Raw genomic sequence first — 24,099 nt, 5'->3', positions numbered from 1 at the left:
AAGGATTATATTTGAACATGCTTTTCAATTTCTGTTCTGGCAAACTATCGTTTTTTCTTTTTTCCACATAATTAACTAATTTTGTTTTTTGTGCTTCAGTAATATCAGAGATCCCTCTTCTCTATAATTCATAGAGAATTTCACTTCACTTTGTTCCATTCCTCCCACTTTTTCTTTTTCATGGTCAAGAGAAACAGTCAGCATCTATAGTCTTAAAAAATACTTCTATTTCATGATCTAGTAGCCATCTTCTCTACAAATGTGCCCGATTCCCCACCTGCTTTTATTAATTTAAAATCTATTATGACTTGGGTCATCCATATATCCTCTCCTCTGCACCATCATAATGTGTCAAATAATCCAGTAACTGAACAGCCCTAGGAAAATGTGGAGGATGCACACACCATCCACAGAAAGAAAATGTGGAAAAGCCAGCAAGCTGCTTTACACACCAATACTAAACTCTGGAGCAACATAAGTCGCAGCGTCATTTAATATGATCTGTCTTTATGCTTCCTAATTCTAATTCAGCAAAGCATTTAACTACTTTTGCACTTAATTTCTCTGAGGAATCATGGCTCTACTGCATTAATCTCTGTGTCTTGAAGAATGTATTATCAACAATATGCTGTATAGACAAAAGTTGCATATATTCTAATACACTCATAACATGGTAACATTCATTTTTCTATTTGCATTGCGATTTTATCAGTACAATGCTTATGGCATGTAAATTATTTCATTTCAGTATCTACAATTACAACATTTTAATTTGTTGAGTTTTTCCATTTTTAAAAACTGCCAATCTGAAATAATGAAGTTGTCTTCATCGGAGTTGGCTCAGCTATTATTAGAGGAAAAAAATCTAGCTCTGTAACTGTACCATTCTGTGATTTCACACTTATTACTTTTTTTTTAATATGTATTCTGTTGATAAATCAAGAATCCTTCATCACAATAAAAGACTGCAAACTCTTCATCCCATACCTTTTATTAATACAAACAAATCTAGCAAAAATAACCTACTGAAAGAGGGGTGTCTCCTGGCACAGCCTTAATACAGAAATTCAAGTTTCTATCAGATCTGTCTTGTGTTGAATGGATCTTGGTTTAAAAAAGAACATGTTTGAAACAAATGTTGAAAATATTCACATGTGTGTGTTTTAATTTTTTTTTTCCAAAAGGAAGACTAAGTTCAATGCTGTATGAAACAGGTCTTAAAAAAAGATAGCAAGTCAGTTTAAACTTTGTTCTGGGGTTAATTAAATTACATGGGTCAAAAATCACCAGAACTTTGTTCATGTCAAATTACCTCTTTACCTTTTTTATTTTTTTTGGTATTTACTTTGGCTAAACGAACAAAGATGTCAGTGCTCTTCCAAAAGTAAAGTAAATACAGGGAAAATTAATAGTCAGCTAAGAAGTCATATTCTTTGATGAACTTTATTATTAATATTTCAAAATATTAATATAACAAATCACAATATGTTAAATATGCTTTGTATAATATTTATTAATGAGAACATGAATGAAGCCATAGGATCATAAGAATATATGATTTACCATATCTCCTCAAATGACTTATATAGGTAAATTTTACAAATAGGAAAGTCTTCTTTACTGTTCTACACATCCATACATAGAATACAACAGGAAGAGACAACGTAAAACACAGAATCATTTTTGGGTGTGCTATTAAAACAGATTCATTGTTCAAATTTCTTTAAAAAAATCATTGAGTTTAACAACACTCATAAAGGGTGATAGACAAGCAGCTTTCTGGACATCTCATCAGCTTTTCTGCAAATAAAGACTTCAGCAATTCAACCATTTGCTACAGTGGATTTTAAAATAACTTTTTATTAACTCAGAAGAACTGCCACTTATATGGCCTACGGAATAACCACCCAAGGAAAACAGAAGCCAGAAAACAAACTTTCTCGGCATCACAACCATGCAATTTTACCAAATAGATCTACACCAGGCACATGACTGGACCCTGTGAAAGAGCCTCTGCTGAAAAAGCGTAACTTTTTGTTTTGGCACAAGCGCAGACTAAGAAAAACAACAAAAGAAAAACATGCTTTGTTCCAAGATTGAGACAGTTCTCTGTCTAACTTCCAGCTAACTGTCTTGAAGCTAAAGTCCTCAGGCATAAAAATGCAGAGAGAGGTCCCATTTTGCAAGAGGAACAGCAGTGGGACAACCCTCACTTTATTTCACCCCTGTTATCCAGAGGTAAAGCACAAGGAATGTCACTGAAGCTGACATTCATCAGCGAGTACTTCCCAAAACTGTGAACTGACCTCACATGGACCATGCCTTCAGTGCCTCTGCAATGAAACTGGAGGGCTAAACATTGTTCATACATTGCCTGTTGTTTTCTTAACCAAAGTACTACAATGCCCAGGGATTTTCTGCTTGCTGTTTCTGGCCTGCTGGCTTCACTCTATCCATTCGGCTCAGTCTCCCTACTGAAACGCTAAAAATCAGCCCGAGTCGGTACCTGTCAGAGTAGAGAACAGAAATAAATACCTGTTTTCTATGCATATCTAGCAGGTAGGGAAGCACAAAAGAAAATTTTACTTTGTTCTGTCTCCTTACAAAGAGCGTGTTTCAGTGAAGAAGCTGTATGTTTCTTCACAAGTGTTCCTCTGGTGCTCTTGCTGCACCTTTGAGGCAGACACAGGGGAAGCAGTGGTGCTGGTGCAAGTGAATCAACCCTTCAAGACGTGTAATGATTTCATAGTCAGGAAGAGCGAGGCTGGCAATGTCGAGGCCCAGCATCTGAGAGACCACCTCTCGGAAATCTTCCAACTGCAAGAGCAAACAGAAAGGAATTACTAATAAACTAAATACCAAGCAAAGGAGATGCCTGCAAAAACATAAGCATCTGTGCATACTACAAACACAAGCATTTGTATTAGCAGTGCAAAATATAGACATTTCTACTGTTGCTCAATACAGAGAGCTGAAGAGGATGGAAACAGCCTTTTGGGGTGTACCTCAAATAACAAAACATGTAAACAGCTGAAGTGCTAAGGATCTTGAACACAAAACACAGTTAGAAGTGTTCCTTAGTATCCTTCACAGGCATACCTTCCCTGCTGACTCAACAACGAAAACTGAGGAAAAGATGGGAAGAGGTTTTGTACTTGACCTAGATGACTGATCACTCAAGCAATCTGGATGCTCACAAATCCATGGGCCCCAAAAGAACACACCCACGAGTACTGAGGGAGCGGGCAGATGTCATTGCTGAGCCACTCTCCATCATCTCTGAAAGGTCCTGGAGGACAGGAGAGGTGCCCAAGGACTGGAGGAAAGCCAATGTCATTCCAATCTTCAAAAAGGGCAAGAAGGAGGACCCAGGGAACCTCCAACCGAGGAAAGATGACGGAGCAACTCATTCTAGAGGTCATCATCAAGCAAGTGGAGGAAAAGAAGGTTATCAGGAGTAGTCAACATGGATTCATTCCGCCCCAAGGGGAAATCATGCTTGACCAATCTGATAGCTTTCTACTATGGCGTGACTAGCTGGGTAGATGAGGGGAGAGCAGTGGATGTTGTCTACCTCGACTTCAGCAAGGCTTTTGTCACTGTCTCTCATAACACTCGTAGGGAAGCTCAGGAAGTGTGGGCTGGATGAGTGGTCAGTGAGGTGCACTGAGAACTGGCTGAATGGCAGAACTCAGAGGGTTGTCGTCAGTGGTGCTGAGTCTAGTTGGAGGCCTGTAACTAGTGGTGTCCCCCAGGTGTCAGTACTCAGCTCAGTCTTATTCAACTTATTCATCAATGATCTGGATGAAGAGTTAGAATGTACCCTCAGCAAGTTTGCTGATCACACCAAACTGGGAGGAGTGGTGGATACACCAGAAGGCTGTGCTGCCATTTAGCAAGACCTGGACAGGCTGGAGAGTTGGGCAGAGAGGAACCTGATGAAGTTCAACAAGGGCAAGTGCAGGGTCCTGCACCTGGGGAGGAACAACACCATGCACAAATACAGGCTCTGGGCGGATCTGCTGGAGAGCAGCTCTGCGGAGAGGGACCTGGGTGTCCTGGTGGATGACAGGTTAACCATGAGCCAGCAGTGTGCCCTGGTTGCCAAGAAGGCCAATGGTATCCTGGGGTGCATTAATAGGAGTGTGGCCAGCAGGACAAGGGAGGTTCTCCTTCCCCTCTATTCTGCCCTAGGGAGGTCCCTTCTGGAGTACTGCGTCCAGTTCTGGGCTCCCCAGTTCAAGAAAGATGAAGAGCTACTGGAGAGAGTCCAGCGGAGGGCTACGAGCATGGTGAGGGGACTGGGGCATCTGTCCTATGAGGAAAGGCTGAGGGAGCTGGGCTTGTTCAGCCTGAAGAAGAGAAGGCTGACAGGGGACCTTGTAAATGCCTATAAATATCTTAAGGGTGGGTGCGAAAAGGATGGGGCCAGACTCTTTTCAGTGGTGCCCAGTGACAGGACAAGGGGCAACGGACACAAACTGAAGCACAGGAAGTTCCGCCTGAACATGAGGAAGAACTTCTTTACTCTGAGGGTGACGGAGCCCTAGAACAGGCTGCCCAGAGAGGTTGTGGAGTCTCCTTCTCTGGAGATATTCAAGACCCACCTGGATGCGGTCCTGTGCAGCCTGTTCTAGGTGACCCTGCTTTCGCAGGGGGTTTGGACTTAGGTGACCCACAGAGGTCCCTTCCAACCCCTAACATTCTGTGATTCTGTGTGACCGCAAACTACACAGGCAACTGGAAAATCTGGTGGGTACATCCCACAGCACAGGCTAAGGTGCTGGTCCTGACCTCAAGCTCCAGACCACTGCCTGCCACCATTCCCCTTCACCCTGTGCCTTCTTGAGGAAACCAGAGCAGAAAGGAGGCAGTTAGAAAAAAGGTGGAGGTTTGGCACACCCCACAGTCTGACTTACACTTGGAATCAGGATGCAGCCAAAATTCAAGATGTAGCCTAGGAAATGCTCATTTTTCTTCTGTGTGTAGCTGTTGAAAATACACCATAGGAAGGGTATTTGGCAAAGTAATTAAAGAAACCAGCTTTCTCTCTGAAGTTCCAAATTGACAGACATCCACAAGTAATTGTCATCACTAGTGACTCTGCCAGCAACCAGATTAAACACTTAAGATCTGATGAACATGAATGCCAATTTACTCTTCTCCACTCACATTATGGACCATTATAAGTCAAACTTTTTTGCCAGAGGGAAGAGATACAAATGAAAATGTAGAGACTGTCACCTCACTCTTTATTTCTGATGGGAAAAGCAGGTCATAGCTATACTGAATGGACAATAAATACGTTAAGAAGTCAATAACTTTCATCAGTAAGTAACCTAAACTGGAAAGCACAAAGAGCCCTTAAATAAATCCTTTAAGCCATACATTTATGTGAATTTTAAATTGAGGATTTTTGTCCGCTTCAATGGAATAACACTTACACAAAAAACAATTTTTCTGACTACTATATAGTGGCTTATAAAGTACAGTGCAGACAAAGTTGTACTTCAATGAAAATGTAGAAAAAGGGTTGATGACAAAGAGAAACTCTCCACATAAACTGAAAAAGAGAAACATCACTCTTGGGTGTAAAGATCCCCCACCAGAGGACATCAATTTGGACTTCAAAAACTCAAAACAAAAGCAACAGACGATACACGCTGGACGATCTTTAGAATACTATCGCATGGCTCACATAGAGCTAGTTGTGCGCTCACACTCTTAAGTGGATACAGTGGTTTAAAAACATCATGAACAACTTTTTAAAATCTTGCACTGAAACATATAAGACCTAGAAAAAAAAAATCAGATGAGAAATGCTTTAAAAACAATGCAACACTGGTATTAAGAACACAACAGTTCTGCTGAAATACCAGAAGCTAAGAGAAGTATCACTTAACTCTCTATTTAAGGCTTTCTTCAATAGCAGTTAACATTTCTAAGATAGTCACAATTTGAAGTAAGAAACATTAAAGGACAAGCAGCCCTAAAGACTCACAACCAAAGGTTTGATACAGCAGTAAGCACTCGTGATAAATTTTCTTTGCACCTTCCAACCAGTGAGTAAAACTGTCTGAAGTAAAAGAGAGGAAATCGATGCAATTTAGGGCATTAACCCAAGATATCAGGAGGGGGGAGCAGAAGTAAAAAACAGACACTACATTTTGTTTTCACGCTGTATGTACAGGAAAGTAGAAGGGGTCCTATTCCAACAGAAAGAAAAAGAGAATCTGAAACTAAGACTGGAAAAAATCCTTATAACAAAATCATAAAAAACTCAACCAAAACATTGAGATTTATATTCTTACTCCCAGTACTACTGAAAATAAGGACTTGACTTAAACTGATATGAAAATAAAATAAAATATATTCAGATTTTAATCTGTAGTTGACTGCAGTCAGTTGAGTGCATAACATACTAATGTCATCAGTCCCTATGAACATCCTGTTGTCATCAGTCATCCATACCCTTTATCTAGTCTTATTAAAATGAACGTTGGCTATGCTGGTATTTATTTATATTCAGAAATATGCGATAATTATATATGAAGTCGGGAAGGTTTTCTGTTCACCCCACAGAGGAAATCCAGTATAGATATCTATAAACTTACCCTTACTCTTGTAAAATTTCAATATATCCATTTAATTCCCCACTATTTGAAGTCTAGTAACCTCTACTTTTTTGACTCTTCACATATAGCTTCAGCTCTCTATGTTTTTTACTCTGCAGTATGATTTAATAATGCTTTGAACACCATTTCTTTAAATGGTTTCATACGTCTACCCAAGAATATGCACACTTTGGTGTTATTCATTACAGCCACCAGAGCCAACAGTTAGTCCTAAAGCAGACTGGGAGTGTTATTACACCCTGCTTACAGGGCTTCACTTCTAACAGTTTGGATGCTTTGATTCTGTGCATTCTCTTAAGGGTCTTGGGGGGGAAAAAGGAACAAAACACAAAAATACCAAAGCTAAATTTTCCTCTTAAACTTAGTAGGAATTAATAGTCTAAAGAGCAAAAAACAACCAGAAACTCTGGGTTAAATGACAATTATAAAATAATTTGAAATTATTTCAAACAGATCTTAATTTCTCATTTCACTTGGGTATGTTTTGCCTTTCTTTATGATCACAAGACAAATCAGTGTCTTAACCTGTTCGTAGTAGCTTAATTTGGCATACTTTTAATTTTGACAGCATAGAAAATAGCCATGCAATATTAAGATGCTATTTAATAACATGCATACATACGTAGATGACGTGGCTGTGCTTGTACTCAGATTAGCACATGCTCAGAGGAGTATTTAACATCTGTATTCACTACATTTTACACAGAGTGAGAGAAGTCTGGTCTTGTTTAGCTTCCTCAAGAAGAAAGAACATGCGAGTCCAAAGCAGGGGAAGAACTACACAGGTTTGAGGATAAGGAAGGAATTCTCCTTGGGCAATGGTTTCAGGAGAAGTCAGGAAAAAATCTCATGCGTTAATTAGTGAGAGAGAGAGTTTAGAATGAATTCTCTGATTTAGTGACAGTAGCTTTATTTTAAGGATAGATCTTAGCTAAGTAAACTGGTAAGATACATAAGAGTATGCTATAAATATATTCTCAAAATGCCATTACTGCTAACCAGCACTGCACTGGTAGCAGGCATTAGTTTTGCCAGCAGTTTTGCTCCCAGTTTAGCAGTGTAGTTCCACCTGCAAGTATCTGAAATGCTCCTGTGACATTGATGATTGTGGATGCTGGTGAATAGTAAGTTGACGTTTTTCTTTCACTCACCCGGAAAGCTTGAGAACTAGTGCTAAGCTGTGCTTGAGCATTCTGCACTTTGTAGCCCACTTACCTCAGTTCTCCCATATTCTTCAAATTTGGGCAAAGAACACTGCAACAGTATTCAAGTGGCTTGAAACACCTTAGGTTCAGACAGCAAAAATTCAACATTTGTGTGTTTTTAGCAAGTAATCAATGTATGACTCCATGGAACAATTTCCTGAATATAATTCATACCTTTTTCTGTGTGCAGGATGCTTATTTTCTCATGAGACATATGAAGAAATTAAATTTTCCTGCTAAATTTCTAACCTTCATTATAAAACAAAAGAGTGCTAAAACTTTCCAGAAAGAAAGATCCCCAAGTTATTAGTCTTTTCTCCATGTGAGCAAAAAAATATTTTTCTAGTTTCATTTTTTGAAATAGCACCCTTACATTTCATCCAGTCATTGATAAGGCAATATATAGCATAAAAATTTTAGCTGGAAAAATGAACAAAGTTCTAAGCATTTGGAACAGAGAATTTAAAATTACATTTTTTTTACTTTAAAGAAGCATCCCATTGGCTTTCAAAAGTTATGCCATCTATATTGTTGCTACAAAACACAATATGCAGGGCAATTGCATACACAATTCACAATTTTTTGAAATTAGAATGGAACACATTTACTAACTGTGTTTCCCACAAACTCCTTGCACCTTCCCCAAGGTGCATTACCACAAAAATTTTTCTTAAACTTTAACAAAATTATATGTCACAAATCGATCCAAAATAGTTAGGTTCAATATTAAGTTATTTTGCTTTTTCTGTTAATTTTCTGATTTTCTCCAACATTCCTTGAATCTATACGTGGCGACACAGAATCACAGAATCACTTAGGAAAAGACCTTTAAACCCTTTGAGTCCAACCAAAACTAACACTGCTAAGTCCACCACTAAATTATGTCCCTAAGCAAAACATCTACATGTCTTATAAATACCTCCAGGGATGATGACTCCACCACTTCCCTGGGCAGCCTGATCCAAAGGTTGACAACCCTTTCAGTGAAGAAATTTTTCCTAATATCCAAACTAAACCTCCTCTGGCACAACTTGAGGCCATTTCCTTTCATCCTGTCACTTAACCTTGTTGAATCTCATACAGCTGGCAAGGAGAGAGTATGACAGACAGATGGGCAGAAACAAAAGGAAATGGATGAGGAGAAGCTGGTAAGTTTTATACCCAAGACATATGGAAAAAACTTACCTTAAAAAGATACTAGGATTTTAAAGTATTTTTATACTTCTCCAAAAGGTGATATAATTTTTTGCAATGAACAGAGATAACAATGCCTGTATTTATTATTCATTCTCTTACATATAAAACTTGAAGAATAGCTTTGCTTGTCAGAATCACAACTGCCACTCTGGCTCACAAGTGTGAGCTAAAATTTCGTCATTTAATAATGTTCACAAAAGCTTTCAGCACAGCTGGATAGCTGCTCCACCTATACCACATTCTTATATTCTATGTGACAGCTAGCACTTGTCAAATACGTATATACCTACCTGTTTCTCTCTCTTTGCTAATTCTGCAAGGGTTGTTTTAAGCACCTTCATCTCACTGGTAACTGCTTCTAACATATTTTTGTTTTTTTCTTTGTCTTCAGTAGCTTTACAATCCTTTAAAAGAAGTTCTGATTTGACAGAAGTAAGTTGTTTCTCAGCCTTTTCTTTCATCCTTTCCAATTTGCCTTGAGACTTACTGAGTTCTTCTATTATTCTGCTCTGCTCCAAAGTTTTGATCTGCAATAACATAAATTAATGTTAAATTTGTCACATATTTTCATCTAACACAAATAAAAAAAATATCAGGAGTAATCATGAGTAAGCAGTTTATTGTTGTTTCATATAGGTTCTTGATGAAATCACACGCACGTGTGAGCTGAAGTTAGTAAAGGAGACTGGCCAATTTAAACTCAATTAACAAAAAAAAAAATTGTCTCAAAGACAGTCAATTCTCTACAGGTTTTGTGAAAAGAGGTAAATGAGGCAGACGAAAACTCACAGTGAGAGTTCACTCTCTGCTAGCTCCTGGAAAAGTAGTATGAGACAGTTGCCAAATGTTTTGCTGGTAAAAATTGTTCAGCTGGAACATGCACCTACTTATCTATTTCACTCCATCAACCACAAGAGACAAACGCGTATAAAACCAATCTTCCTTTCTTCCAGTGGTGGCAAGCTATCAATGACACCAAACTACTTGTATTCACCCAAGTTAAAGCAGGTAATTTATCACTGCTGCAATGTAATAAAACACAGGAAAAATGAAAATTTAGCATCTTGCCTGTTTCATGTGGAAAACCCCCATTTTTTTCCCCCCCATAACTATCAGAATAGATCTTCTGTGAGCAACTTATGGGAACATATAAGATTACAGCCATATCAACAGGAAAGAGATGCATATATCGTAGTTTTCTTACACTAGCCAGAAAATTTATACTGTGCTTTACAGATACTACTTAGTATATCAAGACAACTTGCAAAATATCCAAAAACATTGTAATATTATATTTGCTTTCCCCACCTAGGTGGATTTGAGCAGTTCTTCATGAACACTTTTATTGTAAATGAACTCCAGCTGTATCCAACTGGAATAGAAAAATGGATGGAATCACATATATAACCTTTTAACTCACCTTAAGTTCATTGGTTTCAGACAGCTTGGCTTTGAGATTAGTATTCATTTCCCTTGCCAGATCAAGCTGCTTCTGTAACCTCTCTATCATCTTATGTAACTTTCTGACAGCGAGATTGGCCTCATCCCTTTCCACAACTAAGGCAGTCCTTAGCTGCTTCTCTTCTTCCAGCTGGGTTATTTTCTGCCGCAGAAGGTTCATGTGCAGCTCTTTGCTTTCAAGTTTTTCCCTCTGAGTCTTCAACTAGTTTTCCAAACACATGGATATTTGAAAAAATATATATGAAAGACAATGGTACTACACAGATAGTTTTGCAAATTTAATCCCCATGTTGCGTATTTAACCTGAACTCCTATTCCTCTCTTGAAAACTCTGTAAAGCATTATAAACATATATACACTAACTTAATACCTATTACATTACCAGTTCATTGTTCTTCTCCACTCCTGAATTTGTGCACTATGTTTTGGAATGAATTTACATAAGACTGCACCCTATTTGAACATAAATACTTGTGCATCATTCATAACATCTGATATCGTATAATCTGAAGTATAAGACACTAGTGCAAGAGGTAAGAGAGATTCATTAAGGAGACAGTGGTTTCAGTGGTGGTAGTTTAAGATATTTCCATCTTCAGTCAGTTAATTAAGACTAGCGTGCAAGAAGGAGAATCAACACAGAGAAATAAGAAAGCTTTCATCCACTGCTCCAATACAAGATCCAGCATCTCAGTTTTGCAATTTTGGTGCCCATGGAGCTACCTGTGTTTAGTATACCTGAGCTAAGCTGCCAGGCTTTACTCTGGAACATCTGAGGAGTATCAGCATACATACTATACTCCCTGCTAGAGAGGCAGTTGCTTCCAGAAAAAAATAGTGTTGTTTCAAACCTTAAACAGGCCTAATTTTAAGCTCTAAACCATCTTGATAAGCCTAAAACCAGAAGATTTCACTTTGCCATAACAGAATGACAGAGGGGTGTCTGACCAGTTTTGAACAGATTTTCTCCTGAAGGACCACAGTTCTTGTTGGAAATGTTGAAGTTCTTGGTGAAGTACAACCTAGAGAAGTCTGTGTAATATGCCCGCCTTCCCAGCAGATTCTTTTAGATTTAAATACCGATGGTAGTTGTTTACCAAAGTGTATTATAAATGTGTATTAAAAAGTAGACATACATACACATATAAACACTCATAACGTCACGTTTTTATTCATAAAATTGTGAAAAGTAGTATCATGTACTGAACCAACTGGTGGTTTTAGTTGTTTTAATATGCAGTCTGTTTGCACAGTTTGCAAATGTTTGCTATCTTCTTTTTTGTGTAACGGACATTTTTGAAATCCCTTGTACATATATGAAGCTCCAATCTGCTGCCTCTAGCAAGCCATCACAGAAATATAGCCTAACAAGGTTTATCTTTGAAACAAACAGTAACGGTATGTCTTTTATGCCTACCTTCCTTCTTAGGCTATATGCCATAGTCTTGTTTTCAATCACTGCATCACCTTCCAGTTTCACTAACTGCTCCACCCGGGACTAGAATCGCATCCACATTCATATCAAATCCAACCTCTGCTGCTAGGCTATCCAGCTTCATCTTCTCATTAAGTTGCTCCAGAAATTTCAGATACTAAGATGTGGAAAAGTGGGTAAAAGAATAATAAAAAACTTCATTAAAAGTCCTGAAGTACAATTCCCCCTGCACTGGCAACCAATTATGCATAGCCAAGTCCACTATCCACAAGAAATAATGTATGGAAAGGGTATGATTATAGCACACATCCCTGACACAAATGCGAATTCTCCATTTGTCCTTTTTTAGTCTACATTTATTTTGTTCAGAATTCCCTGGACCTACTGTATTTATCTTCTTAGTGACACCAGATTGGTTTTTGCTCCTCTGCAGTAAGAAAGGGACTAAGTATTTGTGTCCGCTTCTGACTCCAGTTCCTGCCTGTGGCTCTGCTGCTTTACACCACCATGCATTTGCAGGGAGAAGTTAGAAAGGACAACTACACCCCAATTAATTGCAAGGGCTATGACTGCCCACTGCTGCGAGCTCTAAATCAGATAAAACTGGTACCAGGGATGCCATGGGTGAGATCCGTAGTAGTCTGAGAATGTTAACATTCCTGCATCTTTTGCCCTCCTTTGGAACAGCAAGTTTTAGAGATAACAGTTGTTTACAAATTGCTTTAAAGATTATTTTAATTGCAACCCCATCTGGTTTACTGATGTGAACACATACAGTTATCAAATATTATTTCATCTGGGTTTTCCTTCTTTTGTCCTGCCCTGCTAGCTCCTTAAAAATCACATTAGCTCCCTGGTCGCAATTAGCCTTTCTTGCAAAATCCAAAGCTCTCCTTCTCACTAAGCACTATGTTTGCCTTTGATTTTTCTTACTTCTGTTGCAGGTCATAACCTTTGCAAAGAAAAAGCAATCAAAAAAAAAAAAAAACCACACCAACAAACCAGTTCCATAAATGTTGTTTGGCCCCAAGATGATAAAACATCGCAAGAATCTGGTTTTGTTTCATGATGCTTCTCATTCAGAATGTTACAAAAAGCAGCAGCAGAAGAAAGCACTGAAGATGTTCATCAACAGAAAAAAATAACAACGAAAATGTCTTTATTGCAGAAAAATTCAGAGAGAAATTAAGAAACTAGGGCCACATATTCTTCACAGAGGAAGCAGAGGGGAAGGAACAGCTCCATTTTCTGGTTTGCTCCCAATGTGGTGGATGCTTGATTCGTAAAAATTATTGTATCATAGACTAATGCCAAACAGACAGCACCAAATTGTTGATTCTTTGCGAATTCAACTTTCTAAGCATTGATCCTGGCCTGGTAACACGCTACAACTTTGTCATTCTTAGCTGTATTGGATGGTTGATTTAGATTTCCAGGTACTGTGTCATTTTTTAAGCTCCTACTATGTGGATGTGTTACAGGCTAACAGTGTGTCATTCATAAAACTAATAAAAAAATCCCGGTAGCCTTGATGGTCTAAGAATATAGGACTGCAAGATCTTGAAAGACTGCAGACCAGAGAATAAATTACAGAAAGATGGAGAGATCAGAGAAAGCTTTGAGATCAGAGAATCCTTGAAGGACCTCTGCTGTATTTACAGACACTTCTTTTAATCTGGGATTTTTTCACACTAAATGAACTTTGAACTCAAAAGCTTAGCTACTTTTTCTAAACAAAATTGTCGGTCAAAGAAAATATTATTACTTCCTACATGATGCCTGACTTCGTTAATTCGCGTCACTTACAGTACTGTAACACTCCAGTTAATCACTGCAATACAATTAGCTGTATTTCTGTCTTTAGTGACTTTTATGCAAAAGAAAATAATGAATGCAACTACTTTTTGTTTCTCGAGCTTCAAACCATCTTGCATCAGATCTACAGAGAGTAATTCTTCTTCCAAGTGTTTCAGGTGATCCTGGAAAGTCTCAGAACACTTTTCAGCTTTCCTGCTCCTCTCCAGAGCTTCTTGGTACAATGTGGTCTGATTTTCCAAAGCTTCGGTCAACTTAGCTATCTGAGTTTTAAGCTGAGATACCATCTAGGGAGCAAGGAAACCAACACAACATATGGGGTTAGGTGGGTGTTGAAATGTTAGAAAGATATAAAAGATGCATCCTCTAATTATTAAAAAGAGAGTAAAATATCTACCTTTAAAATCCATGCATTTAAAAAGACAAAAAGAGAAAAATCTGCTGTAACCACCAGGAGAAAATGGCGGAAGAGGTGACATGTGAGACATCCAAAAGTGAACAGCAGAAACCATATTTAAATGAGTCAGCTGTCTAAAGCGGCTAATATCAAAAATTAATACAAAATTATCTAGGCACAAACTTTCCAAAGATGTTAACAAACAAGCAATACCTGGCAGTCAGGTAACACCTTTTAAAATAAGCCAATAAAATCACTACTCTGTCTAGGGGCTGAGTGGAAAAAGACAAGTGATTTAGAAAATATATGCCGCATGTGAAAATGTAGATATGGATAACTAAGTCTCAGAGGAGCGTGTAACCACTGATAACTCTTAATGGGTGTTTAACTAGAAGATTTTGCTTAAAAAAAAAAGAAAAAAAGATCTGTAATCTAGCCAAAGCCCAAGGCTAAAAGGATAAAATCTCATAACGAGACACTAGACTAACAATTCTGAAGACGCTTAACTTTGCAACACTTACATACGGATTTTAAGTTGTAAACTTAATACTGAATACTGAAATACTGAAAGACAGTTCTATCCAAAAATTTGCTTGCTTCCCGTTTTCCCTCTCTCCTCTTCTTATTGTCATATAATTATTTGGTTACTTAATTAATTATGTTGCATTTGTAATTCAGTGTTCAGACATTCATCTCCAAGCAGTCTTTTAATTTTAAGCATCTGTTTGCTTCCTGGTAATAAAATGAACAATAAGCACACAAAACTCCCATAAATTGTAATGGCACAGAAAGGTTTCCAGCTTAGACTGCAATTAAATACAAACAATAGTTTGCACCCAACCCACCTAAAAAACACTGAGAAATTACTGCTGCTCATACAGTGGTAGAAAACACTAAAAATTAATAAAACTGCAAGAACCTCCCCAACGCATTTTATGCTTTTCTGCATCACATATCACTCAGCAGAAAAAAAAAAGAGCTTTCAGTAGCTCGTGCCCACAGAGACGCACTGCTGCCGGAGACCCAAGAGCCCCTTTGTCCGGCTGCGGAGTGGCTCTGGGCACAGCCCAGCCCTGTGGGGCTTCCACAGGCTCCAAAGGTCCATAAACACGAGAAGGTGAGAGATCATACCACAGAAGGTGAGACCACAGAACCACCAAGCTGTCAGTTTATCTTCCAGAGCATCCTGGAGTAACCTTCATCCTTGGTTACGGACAAACAACAACTTATGGATTCCCTAAAATCGAGTTGCACCCTTATTACCCACCCATGCCTGTATCCAGCGACGTACACAGGCATTTTTGGTCCTGCAGTTCTGACCTCCACGATTTCCCGTGCCAGTGACTTGTGCAGCTTGATCAGCCAGCCTGCTAAATAACACTTCAACACTTCCTGCTTTTTGCTTTAATGTGGCTACCAGATAATTTCAAACGAAGACCTTTTATTTCTTGTGTTAAAAGAAGCTGCAAACACTCCTTTCCAGAGGCAGCTCCTACCTTAGGGATGGCAAGGTTCATCCCTGCTGCAACTGAATAACCCTCAGTAAAATCTTCCTGAACTACATTTTTCTCTTGTGCTAATCTTTTTTTCTGTTTTCTTGTGCTAAGAAGCAAGCAACAGACCCAGCCCCACAGCGCACCAGAACAGAAAGCGGGCTACAGCTATGCTGTCAGTAGGGCGTTTCCCTCAACAGCCCAAAAGCCACGGAGACAGGCACATGGGGAACTTAGGATGAGTGGAAAAAAACAGCATGCAGGATGAAGTTATAGGGTCCTTCACAGCGCAGTGGCAATTTCTTTTCTTTTCCAATATAACAACTAAACATTCTCATCTTCTTAGTGTTACCTTGACAACCAACAAGCTATACTGTTCTGGTTTGGTAAGATGCTATCTTAAACTTCCACTGTTTTATGTGTACCCATGCACACACACGCACACACACATGTGCACCTAGCACAAATTTTTTTTAAGATCCTCACCAGCATTAGAGCTGCCACATCTCTTACTGCGGTCTTACAACTTGTATTTTGCTTTACTGTGTTGCACTCATCATCCCAAGCTGAAAAGTTCTTGTCTTTTGAGTCTTTCCCTGCATGGAAGCCTCTAGACGCTCTCATGGGTCTTTCCAGCACATTGTGAAGGCCCTTTTTTTGAATGAAATTATCATAACCGCCTGTGCTACTCAGAACGCAGCAGTCATGGATTCATACAGTGGCATAATTATGGTTTTCATTTTCTTCTCAACTTTTTTCCTAATAATTTCTCACTTTCTAGTTGGTTGTGGATTTCTAGGTCAGCCTTAAGTCAGCACATATATTACTCTTGTTTTATCAATGTTTAATTTAATTTCCCAGATTCTTTTCCACTCAGTTATTTTATTTGGAAGGATGAAGTGGATAAAACCCTAAAACTAAACATGCATTTATGACATTACCATAAAAATCACCAAGAAACAAGAACAACAGGAGATTTTAATTGGAGCAGCAGTAAAGCCTAATCAATTTTGGCATTTAAGAGTGTGTATATCAATATGCAGTGACAAAAATTGATAAAATTAAGACAATCTACGATCAGATCAGCTGTTCCTGTCTCAGGTCAGATGTCTAGGTAGTCAAAAGAAACAGTTTTGGCCATCTGAATTTAATTTGCTGCAACAGATCTACAATGAAACTTGTCAGATAGAAAGGACCTGAACTCAAAGACCTTGTAACCAAGGCTGAGCTCTGTGTGAACAGAGAATATTTGCTTGCCTTGGACTCCAGGTGCTTGTGAAGCTCTCTGGCGTGCTACAACACGACAAAAACACCCAAGAGCTGTCCAAACATATTCAGATGATACATGTCTCACTATAACTACTGAAAAGATCACTAGGATGCTGATTCAAAACAGTTTCTTAATCCTGCAATAAAATACCTGTCACTGGACACTGTAATTTTTTTCACATGAAATTACAATTTTTGCTAAGGTTACTGCTAAGGGCTTGTATACAGACTATGACTAACACAGATGCCCTTCAGATACCAAAATTGCCACAATCAGGGGACATGATCTTCATGAACACTTCAGATTTCACAGAAAATCTGACTATAGCAGTTGCATTGAATAATTTTCTCACAGGCCTTTTAAAATCTGAAGTTTTCCCGGCTCTGTTTGACAGGTGTACGTGCAGAGGTAAGCCAGGCATAGCTGACTGGGCTTGTATATGGAGAAGAACATTTTGCCAGTTCAGCTAGTATAACTGATCCTATACACAAAACTCTCAGAGGAGCCGCAGTGATGATTTAAAAGTGAAAAAACAAAACCTATTTAGAGAAGGTATCAAAACAGCCAGACAGGGAGGGCCCTCTTTCTCCCAGATTCTTGCACTGTCTTTTCCTGATCCCACTAATCCAGTTTGCAAAGGCAAGATGCTTGCAACAATGTCCTGACAGAAGTGAAACAATCCTTACTCAGGGAAAGGGAATAGGTAATTGTAATCCTCCTCCTGTTACACATTAGCACATTCTTCAGCACTTTTTTAATTTCCAGCAGCAAGGCACTTGGCTACTGAATTCATAATCAGCTGTCCTGGCATTGCTGCTGGATTGCAGCCACAAAGGAGCTGACTTGAAACAAGCTAGCTTGGGCACCAGCAACACTACAGGCTGATTTACCCTGCAAAGAAATTTAATGACTCACTTTTGTGGGTCTTTTACTGAAGGCTGCACAGTTTACTGAAGTTGTGTAAGAAATCCTACCTGAAGACAATTAATCTTCTTCCTGATTGACTGACAGTAAAGCATACACATCCTAACACTGATGTTATAGCCAAATCCTAGAAAGAAATTCACCCAGAGATGAAATAGAAACCTGATTGACACATATATACCAACATGTATATTCCTTACAAATGGAATATGCTGATCTGCAGAAAGAAAAGCATTGTAAAACAACTTTTTGATGACAAAGTCTATGTTCTATTGGAAACAGCTGCATAATACTGGCATTGTAGCTTAGTTATTTTAAAGCCCCTAATCTTAATGCAGAAACTCTTCTGAGAATAGATGCCAGCACTGCTTTACTAACATAATTCACTTCGAAGCCACGCATATAAATTTTCCCAAATGACTCATAACAGTAAAACATCAAAGCTTCATCACTTAACATACTTACCAAATACAATGATACACAAAACTTCATCATTCAACTACAATGACCAAATTCACCAAGCAATATTAAATTTAAAGCTATTTTTCATAGTTTAGGAAACTGAGCCACAATTTTTTTTTTTTGTAGAAAGGACTAGCGTTTTGGGGGAGTATTGCTAGTATAGCAGGCAACTGCTGTATTTGCTGCCAGAGGCAGAATGCTATGCTAGACATACCTGACATAACTTCTCTGCTATATAAAAACAAACCAACAAAAGCTGGCAACTGTAAGACCAGCACTTTTGTTCCAAACCACAGGTTTAGGCAGGAGCAGCAAATTGGAGTGGACACCTGCTCTGTCTTAGTAATAAAGGCTTCCTTTCAGCACGTATATTTAATTTTGACAGCAGTAATACTGAAAACCAAATCTGTCTCTATCCTCAGATACCAAATAAAAAACCAAAAAACAACAGGTCTTTCTGGAAGAGAATGAGGTTAGACCATAGCACCCAAACAAATCATTTATAACACAGTTATGGAAAAATACCTGTTTTTCTGAACAGCAGTCTCTTTACCTCTAAAATAATAATAATCACAGCTGTTTATAAAAAGAATAGTTGATTATTGTATATTTTGCAGTAGCTCTCTATCAGAACATGACTTCCCAAAGCAACGCTCTTACTTGGAGAACCAGCCACATTCCTCTCAAGAAGCTGGAAAAGTTTGTGAATGCAACAAAATAAAGACCACATTTGAATCCTCCCCAATACTACCAGCCTACAGGATGATCAAGTGGGAAACCCAGCATGTAAAGCTAATATTGAGGAATAAAATCAGGAGCAATAAGAACTGAAATAGGTAGTACACACTACACATGTACTGTAGCTTATCCACAAAGATACTGACAGCTCCTCAATGTTGTATGCAAATGGACTTAGCCGCATCTGAATCTTATAAAAGCAGCAGGTCACCTGAAAGCACTCCCAGGAGCAAAACCTTTTTACTCACTAACTACCAGTCAACTTAAATTTCCCTTCCTCAGCAGTTCCCAAAATAATCAACATCTCAGCAGTGCCCTGCATGCCAAAACACCAAATAGTACAAACACACATGCACATAAAATTCTCATTAGATTTGAATTTGAAAGCATTTTGCTTATGGAAACAATGCTCTGTGACATATAGCAAAAATGTAAAGAGCTTCTATATTATAAAGTTGCTGCCACACTTCCTCTTCAGTGGATCCCTTTCAAACATTAATTTTCACAAAGCTTGTTTTCATCAAAATTTGGCATACTGCCTCTCAAACTAAGGTATAGGGAAGCCATTTTGTATTTTTTAACAAAATACTTGATCAAAATGCACAGGGATATTTTCAAGAGCTATTTCCAGTCTTGGACAGAGTAGAAATACATTTGCTAACGTAAAAAACTATCACATCAGTAGGAGCTACTAGAATGTTAAAATCTAGCAAGGACACCGAAGTTGTTTTTCAGTGGCTTAGTGAAAACAGCTTTTGATTTACCTTGTGACTTTTAATTATATACTAGTCCTTGCTGACAAAATTAGTATATGCCCATGTAAGCAAGTGAGAAACTTCCGTGCAGTGTCGGGATACTGACATTGGTCAGACCGTATGCTGGCTTGCCTTCCTCCTGAGCTGTCCCTTCTCTACCTGTACATGCAAACACACCTTTGCAAACACTACCAGCCAAAACCCCTCGAGCCAGAGCATTAGAATACCCAGCTGACTTCCTATTGCCTTTCTCCTGGATGGTGAACAGCTACAGTTTCAACAATGTTTGCCTGTAAGTGTAAAAATACTTTTTTCTTTCTAGGTGCAGGCTTTGAGGACTGGAGGGAAAGAAGTTGCCTGGGGCAACTCATCAGTTATGTCTGCTTCTAGAAAGAAGTCAGGTCTTGAAGTCACTATTGTAGAAAAAAATCCATACTTGTTCATATGTCCCACTAAATCATAGTGACCACACAGCCACTTTTGATGTCCGCTAAGTGACACTGAAACCAAATTTCAATGTCTTAACTGCAAGACCATTCCATGTCTTTTGTTGTTAACAGCATCTATTATTAATTTCATTTCTGACCTCTTCCTACTTAATAAAACATAGATGATTTTCAGCTATTATATCAAATCATTAGACAACAAAATTCAAGGTTTCTGCAATTTCAAAACCTAAGCAGAAGGAACCAACACTCTAACAGATTAATAAAATGAAAAAGGATCCAAAGAGAATAAATACACACGTTGAACAAGTGCAGTAGTTTCTGACTTACTACTTCTTTACTCTCTTCTTTGCAATTTAATTCTCTGATCCTCTCCAAAATGGCCTTCTGGGAAGCTTTAACTATTGCAGATCCACTGCTGAGTAGGGTAGCAATTTGCTCTTTAAAAGCCACTAAAGAGCTCTGAGCAGTCCTGGCCTCTTCTCTGCTGCTCTTCAAGCTTCCATCCAGCTCACTGGAAGATTTCTTCAGATTGTACAGTTCCTGCTTTGAGGCATCCAAAGCTTTCTGGTTAGCAGTCAGTTTATCTTGGAGGATTCCAATCTCCATCTCCAAACTCTGTCTCCATATTATAGCACTGTCAAGATCCTAAAATACAGAAAAGATTAAACCAGGCTTTCAACTTTTACCCTTCCCCTCCACACACAAAGCAGGGAATAACTCAGAAGCAGCTACTGCAGATAGAGAAATTAGGACCAATATTGCTCATATGAGCTCAACGTCAAGGCTTCATAGGAGAACTGCCACTGAAATTGATGAAAGCCCAAAGCCTGAGGTAACCACGCTACAGACTAACCTCTTGCAGTGGTCTATGAGAAGTAATACATGGGTAAAATTTGAAGGTAAACAAAAAAAAAATCTATTGTAAAACTATTGCTATCTTTTACTTTCATTTAGATAATATGATTTAGAAAACAAATGGTGAACAAGATGTAACACAAATCAAGCCAAAGTACTACACCTCAGAGGGGAAAGCATTAGAATAGAGTAGAATATTTCAGTTGGAAGGTACCTACAATGATCATCTAGTCCAACTGCCTGACCAATTCAGAGCTGACCAAAAGAATACAAACAAACTCTTCAAACATAGAGCAGAATTAGAGGTGATCTCTGAGATCAGCTTACCTGAACACGACAAAAATTCCTAAGACTATTTATACACAAGAATGGGGAGTGAGGGGCCAAATAAAAAAAGACAGCATAAAAGAAGGTGCAAATGCTCAAAGACTAATTTCACCTCAAAGAAGAAATCCTTAGATTGTGAAAGTCTCAGAAGCAGAAAAATTTTCAAAAAGGGAATTATTCTGAATTATGTCATCTTCTGAAGAAAACAAAATCCCTATTACCGTAAGGTCAAACTTGCCTGAGGAACAGAAGAAAATAAATGAAGAACTATGTGTCCTTCAACTGAGCCTACAACTGCCCCCATCTGCTGCTCAGCTGGGCTGTTGGTGTGCAGAAGTATGACTGAGGAAGGACTAATGGGATGGCACTCCTATCTAGTATTCTTGTAACTTTTTTTTTTTTTCTTATTTAAAGAAGTCAGTCCCTTGCATTTCAGAAGTACTACACTCAAAGACAATGTCACCTTTGGTAGGGAGACAGGGTACTGTGAGATAAGGCTACCTGGTGAATAGCCCACAGGATTTACTGCTCAGGGACATCCTCAGATCTTTGGCATTTTGTCATGGTTCTCATTCAGTCCCCGACACCCATGATCCTTTCTTGCTAAGCCCAGACCTTTAAAAGTTATTTTCCCTTTACCTTCTGATGAATCAAGACTCAGTTTGGAAAGCAGAAAAAAAAAAAAGCCAGTACATACATATCTCCATCAATTGTACATAAAACATTGGCCCAACAGGGCAGAGCAGACACAATGCCAAACCAAATCACAGTACAAAAATGAAAGAAAAATAACCCATCTAAACATAAAGAAAAAAATCATATCTCTCAGTCAGCCTGTGAACCTCTTGCCTTTCCCCACAATACCAATATTAAGAGTGCTAACACATTCATATATAAGAACAAAATTTGCAGTGAAACTAAAAGTACAGCAAAGACTAAGTTCAGAGTATTATCTGATTGATAGGAACAAATGGGAAAAGATATAGATTCACACAAGACACAAAATTATGCCAGAGGATGGCATATTTACAGACAGTGATTGAATTTCTCCGGAAGTTTCAGTTGTTTAGCAGAGGCTCAGTAAGCGGATTGAATTGAAATAAGATTGTGTATGTTGGAGTTAAAGAACTGTTCCTGGAGCGTCTGTGAATATGGTGATCACTGGAAGGTCTTTCAGGGTCTACATGTGCTTGCTACGTGGCATAGTAAGTCATTTTTACTAATGGAATACATGCCAATCAAGTAGTAAATCTGGGACCATTTATGTAGATCAGCAGTGAGGATGGACAAAAAAGGAGGCACCCTTGGAGATTAAATATAAACATACGATACTAAAAATACTAAATTTTTTAAATAGCTTCAAAAAGGCAAACATGCAAACACATAAATGAAAAAAAACCAAAACAAACCCTGTCATTTAGGAAATTATTTGTTACTACCCCTTTCTAAAGTAATTGTAGAACTCTCTTGGAAACAAATGTTGGCATGATTCCTTGCCATTTTCTCTTTTTTATTCTAAACAACTCCTATTAATAGAAAGTTCCCACCTGTGCTCAGAATTATATTATGGTAATTACAGCAAAGAATAAGAGTGGTTTATTTCAATTATAGTTTTCAGCAGTGTGTATTTTTCCTTTCAGAAAGGCGGTGCGAAAGTAGTTTGCAAGTACCACGGAGCTTACCCAATTATAATCTTGTTTCAAATTCTGAACATCTGCAAACAAAGACAGTTGAATGAAAAGATCAAGGTATAAAATAAGGAAATGCAAGCCCATTGATGCCCAAATGCTAAAAAAAAAAAAAAAACAAAAAAAACAAACAACAACCCAAGTAATTTACAGAATAAAAAGCTGTAAAACTCAAAACATCAAAATTCTGAACAGCCCTCCTTGAAACCTCTCTTGAATGGAGAGCATTTACACCGGCTAGCTTCAGCAAGGTCAGCCTGAGCGTTGAACAGTATCTGGAAATTTAGGGACTGTGACACATAAAGGTGGTATCCCAACTAGAAGCAAACCCCTGAGAGCTCAAGTGATCAGTGCAGGCAGATAAAATAATTTCCACCACAGAACTCTGAAAGGATGGAACTGCAACAGCCGATGTTTTCTCTTTGGCTCCTCAACACTTATGGCTAATGTTCTATGGCTCTGAACTGTATGAAGGTTTCGATAGGCAGCTTGTATGGTCAAAAAAGCTACTCAACTCTGACGCACAACAAACTTTGAAAACAGGAATAATTATGGAAATTGATGTTCAAAGAAAACAGAATTAGACATTAGGTGGATTTACCCAGGGCAGACCGTGTCAATGACTAGTTGTTAGATACCAGAGATGCAGCAGATCTACCATGGTTGTGCTCACCTGCGGACATAGAAAGCAGCACCAAAGGTCTTCAACTATGCGAGACCACAGCGAAAGGGCTCATATGACATAGTGCTGTACCTGAAGTTACCCACTAAGGCTGGGACACAGTCTACCCACACTCAACCACTGGCACCCTATCTGCACTAGACTAGAGAAGACGTAAGAGTACCCAGACCATTGCGCAGGACGCTGGCAAGGCCTCCCCTGTGAGAAATCATGTGTTCAATACTGAGACAGCTGCATTCACAGAAAACGTGTTCAAGATGTAACAGGTGGGGCAAATTACTTCTGTCTTTAAAGCAAAGAGAGGGACTATT

The 24,099-nt window shown here is 38.5% G+C and overlaps 1 protein-coding gene across 1 annotated transcript in view; it reads right to left on the bottom strand.

Moving 5' to 3' along the window:
• Window positions 1–1,515: 1,515 nt before the first annotated feature.
• Window positions 1,516–24,099, bottom strand: part of LOC104328687 (coiled-coil domain-containing protein 170) — a 65,542-nt gene continuing 42,958 nt past the window's right edge. Inside the window, 7 exon segments of the mRNA XM_075413797.1 lie at window positions 1,516–2,817; window positions 9,328–9,564; window positions 10,458–10,700; window positions 11,916–11,996; window positions 11,998–12,090; window positions 13,835–14,035; window positions 20,564–20,881. Coding sequence (XP_075269912.1) covers window positions 2,617–2,817; window positions 9,328–9,564; window positions 10,458–10,700; window positions 11,916–11,996; window positions 11,998–12,090; window positions 13,835–14,035; window positions 20,564–20,881 — 1,374 coding nt within the window. The 3' untranslated portion in view covers window positions 1,516–2,616.

The sequence above is a fragment of the Opisthocomus hoazin genome, chromosome 2 (genome assembly GCF_030867145.1).
Source record: "Opisthocomus hoazin isolate bOpiHoa1 chromosome 2, bOpiHoa1.hap1, whole genome shotgun sequence".
NCBI classification, from domain to species: Eukaryota; Metazoa; Chordata; class Aves; order Opisthocomiformes; family Opisthocomidae; genus Opisthocomus; species Opisthocomus hoazin.
This window is presented reverse-complemented; position numbering and strand designations above follow the sequence as displayed.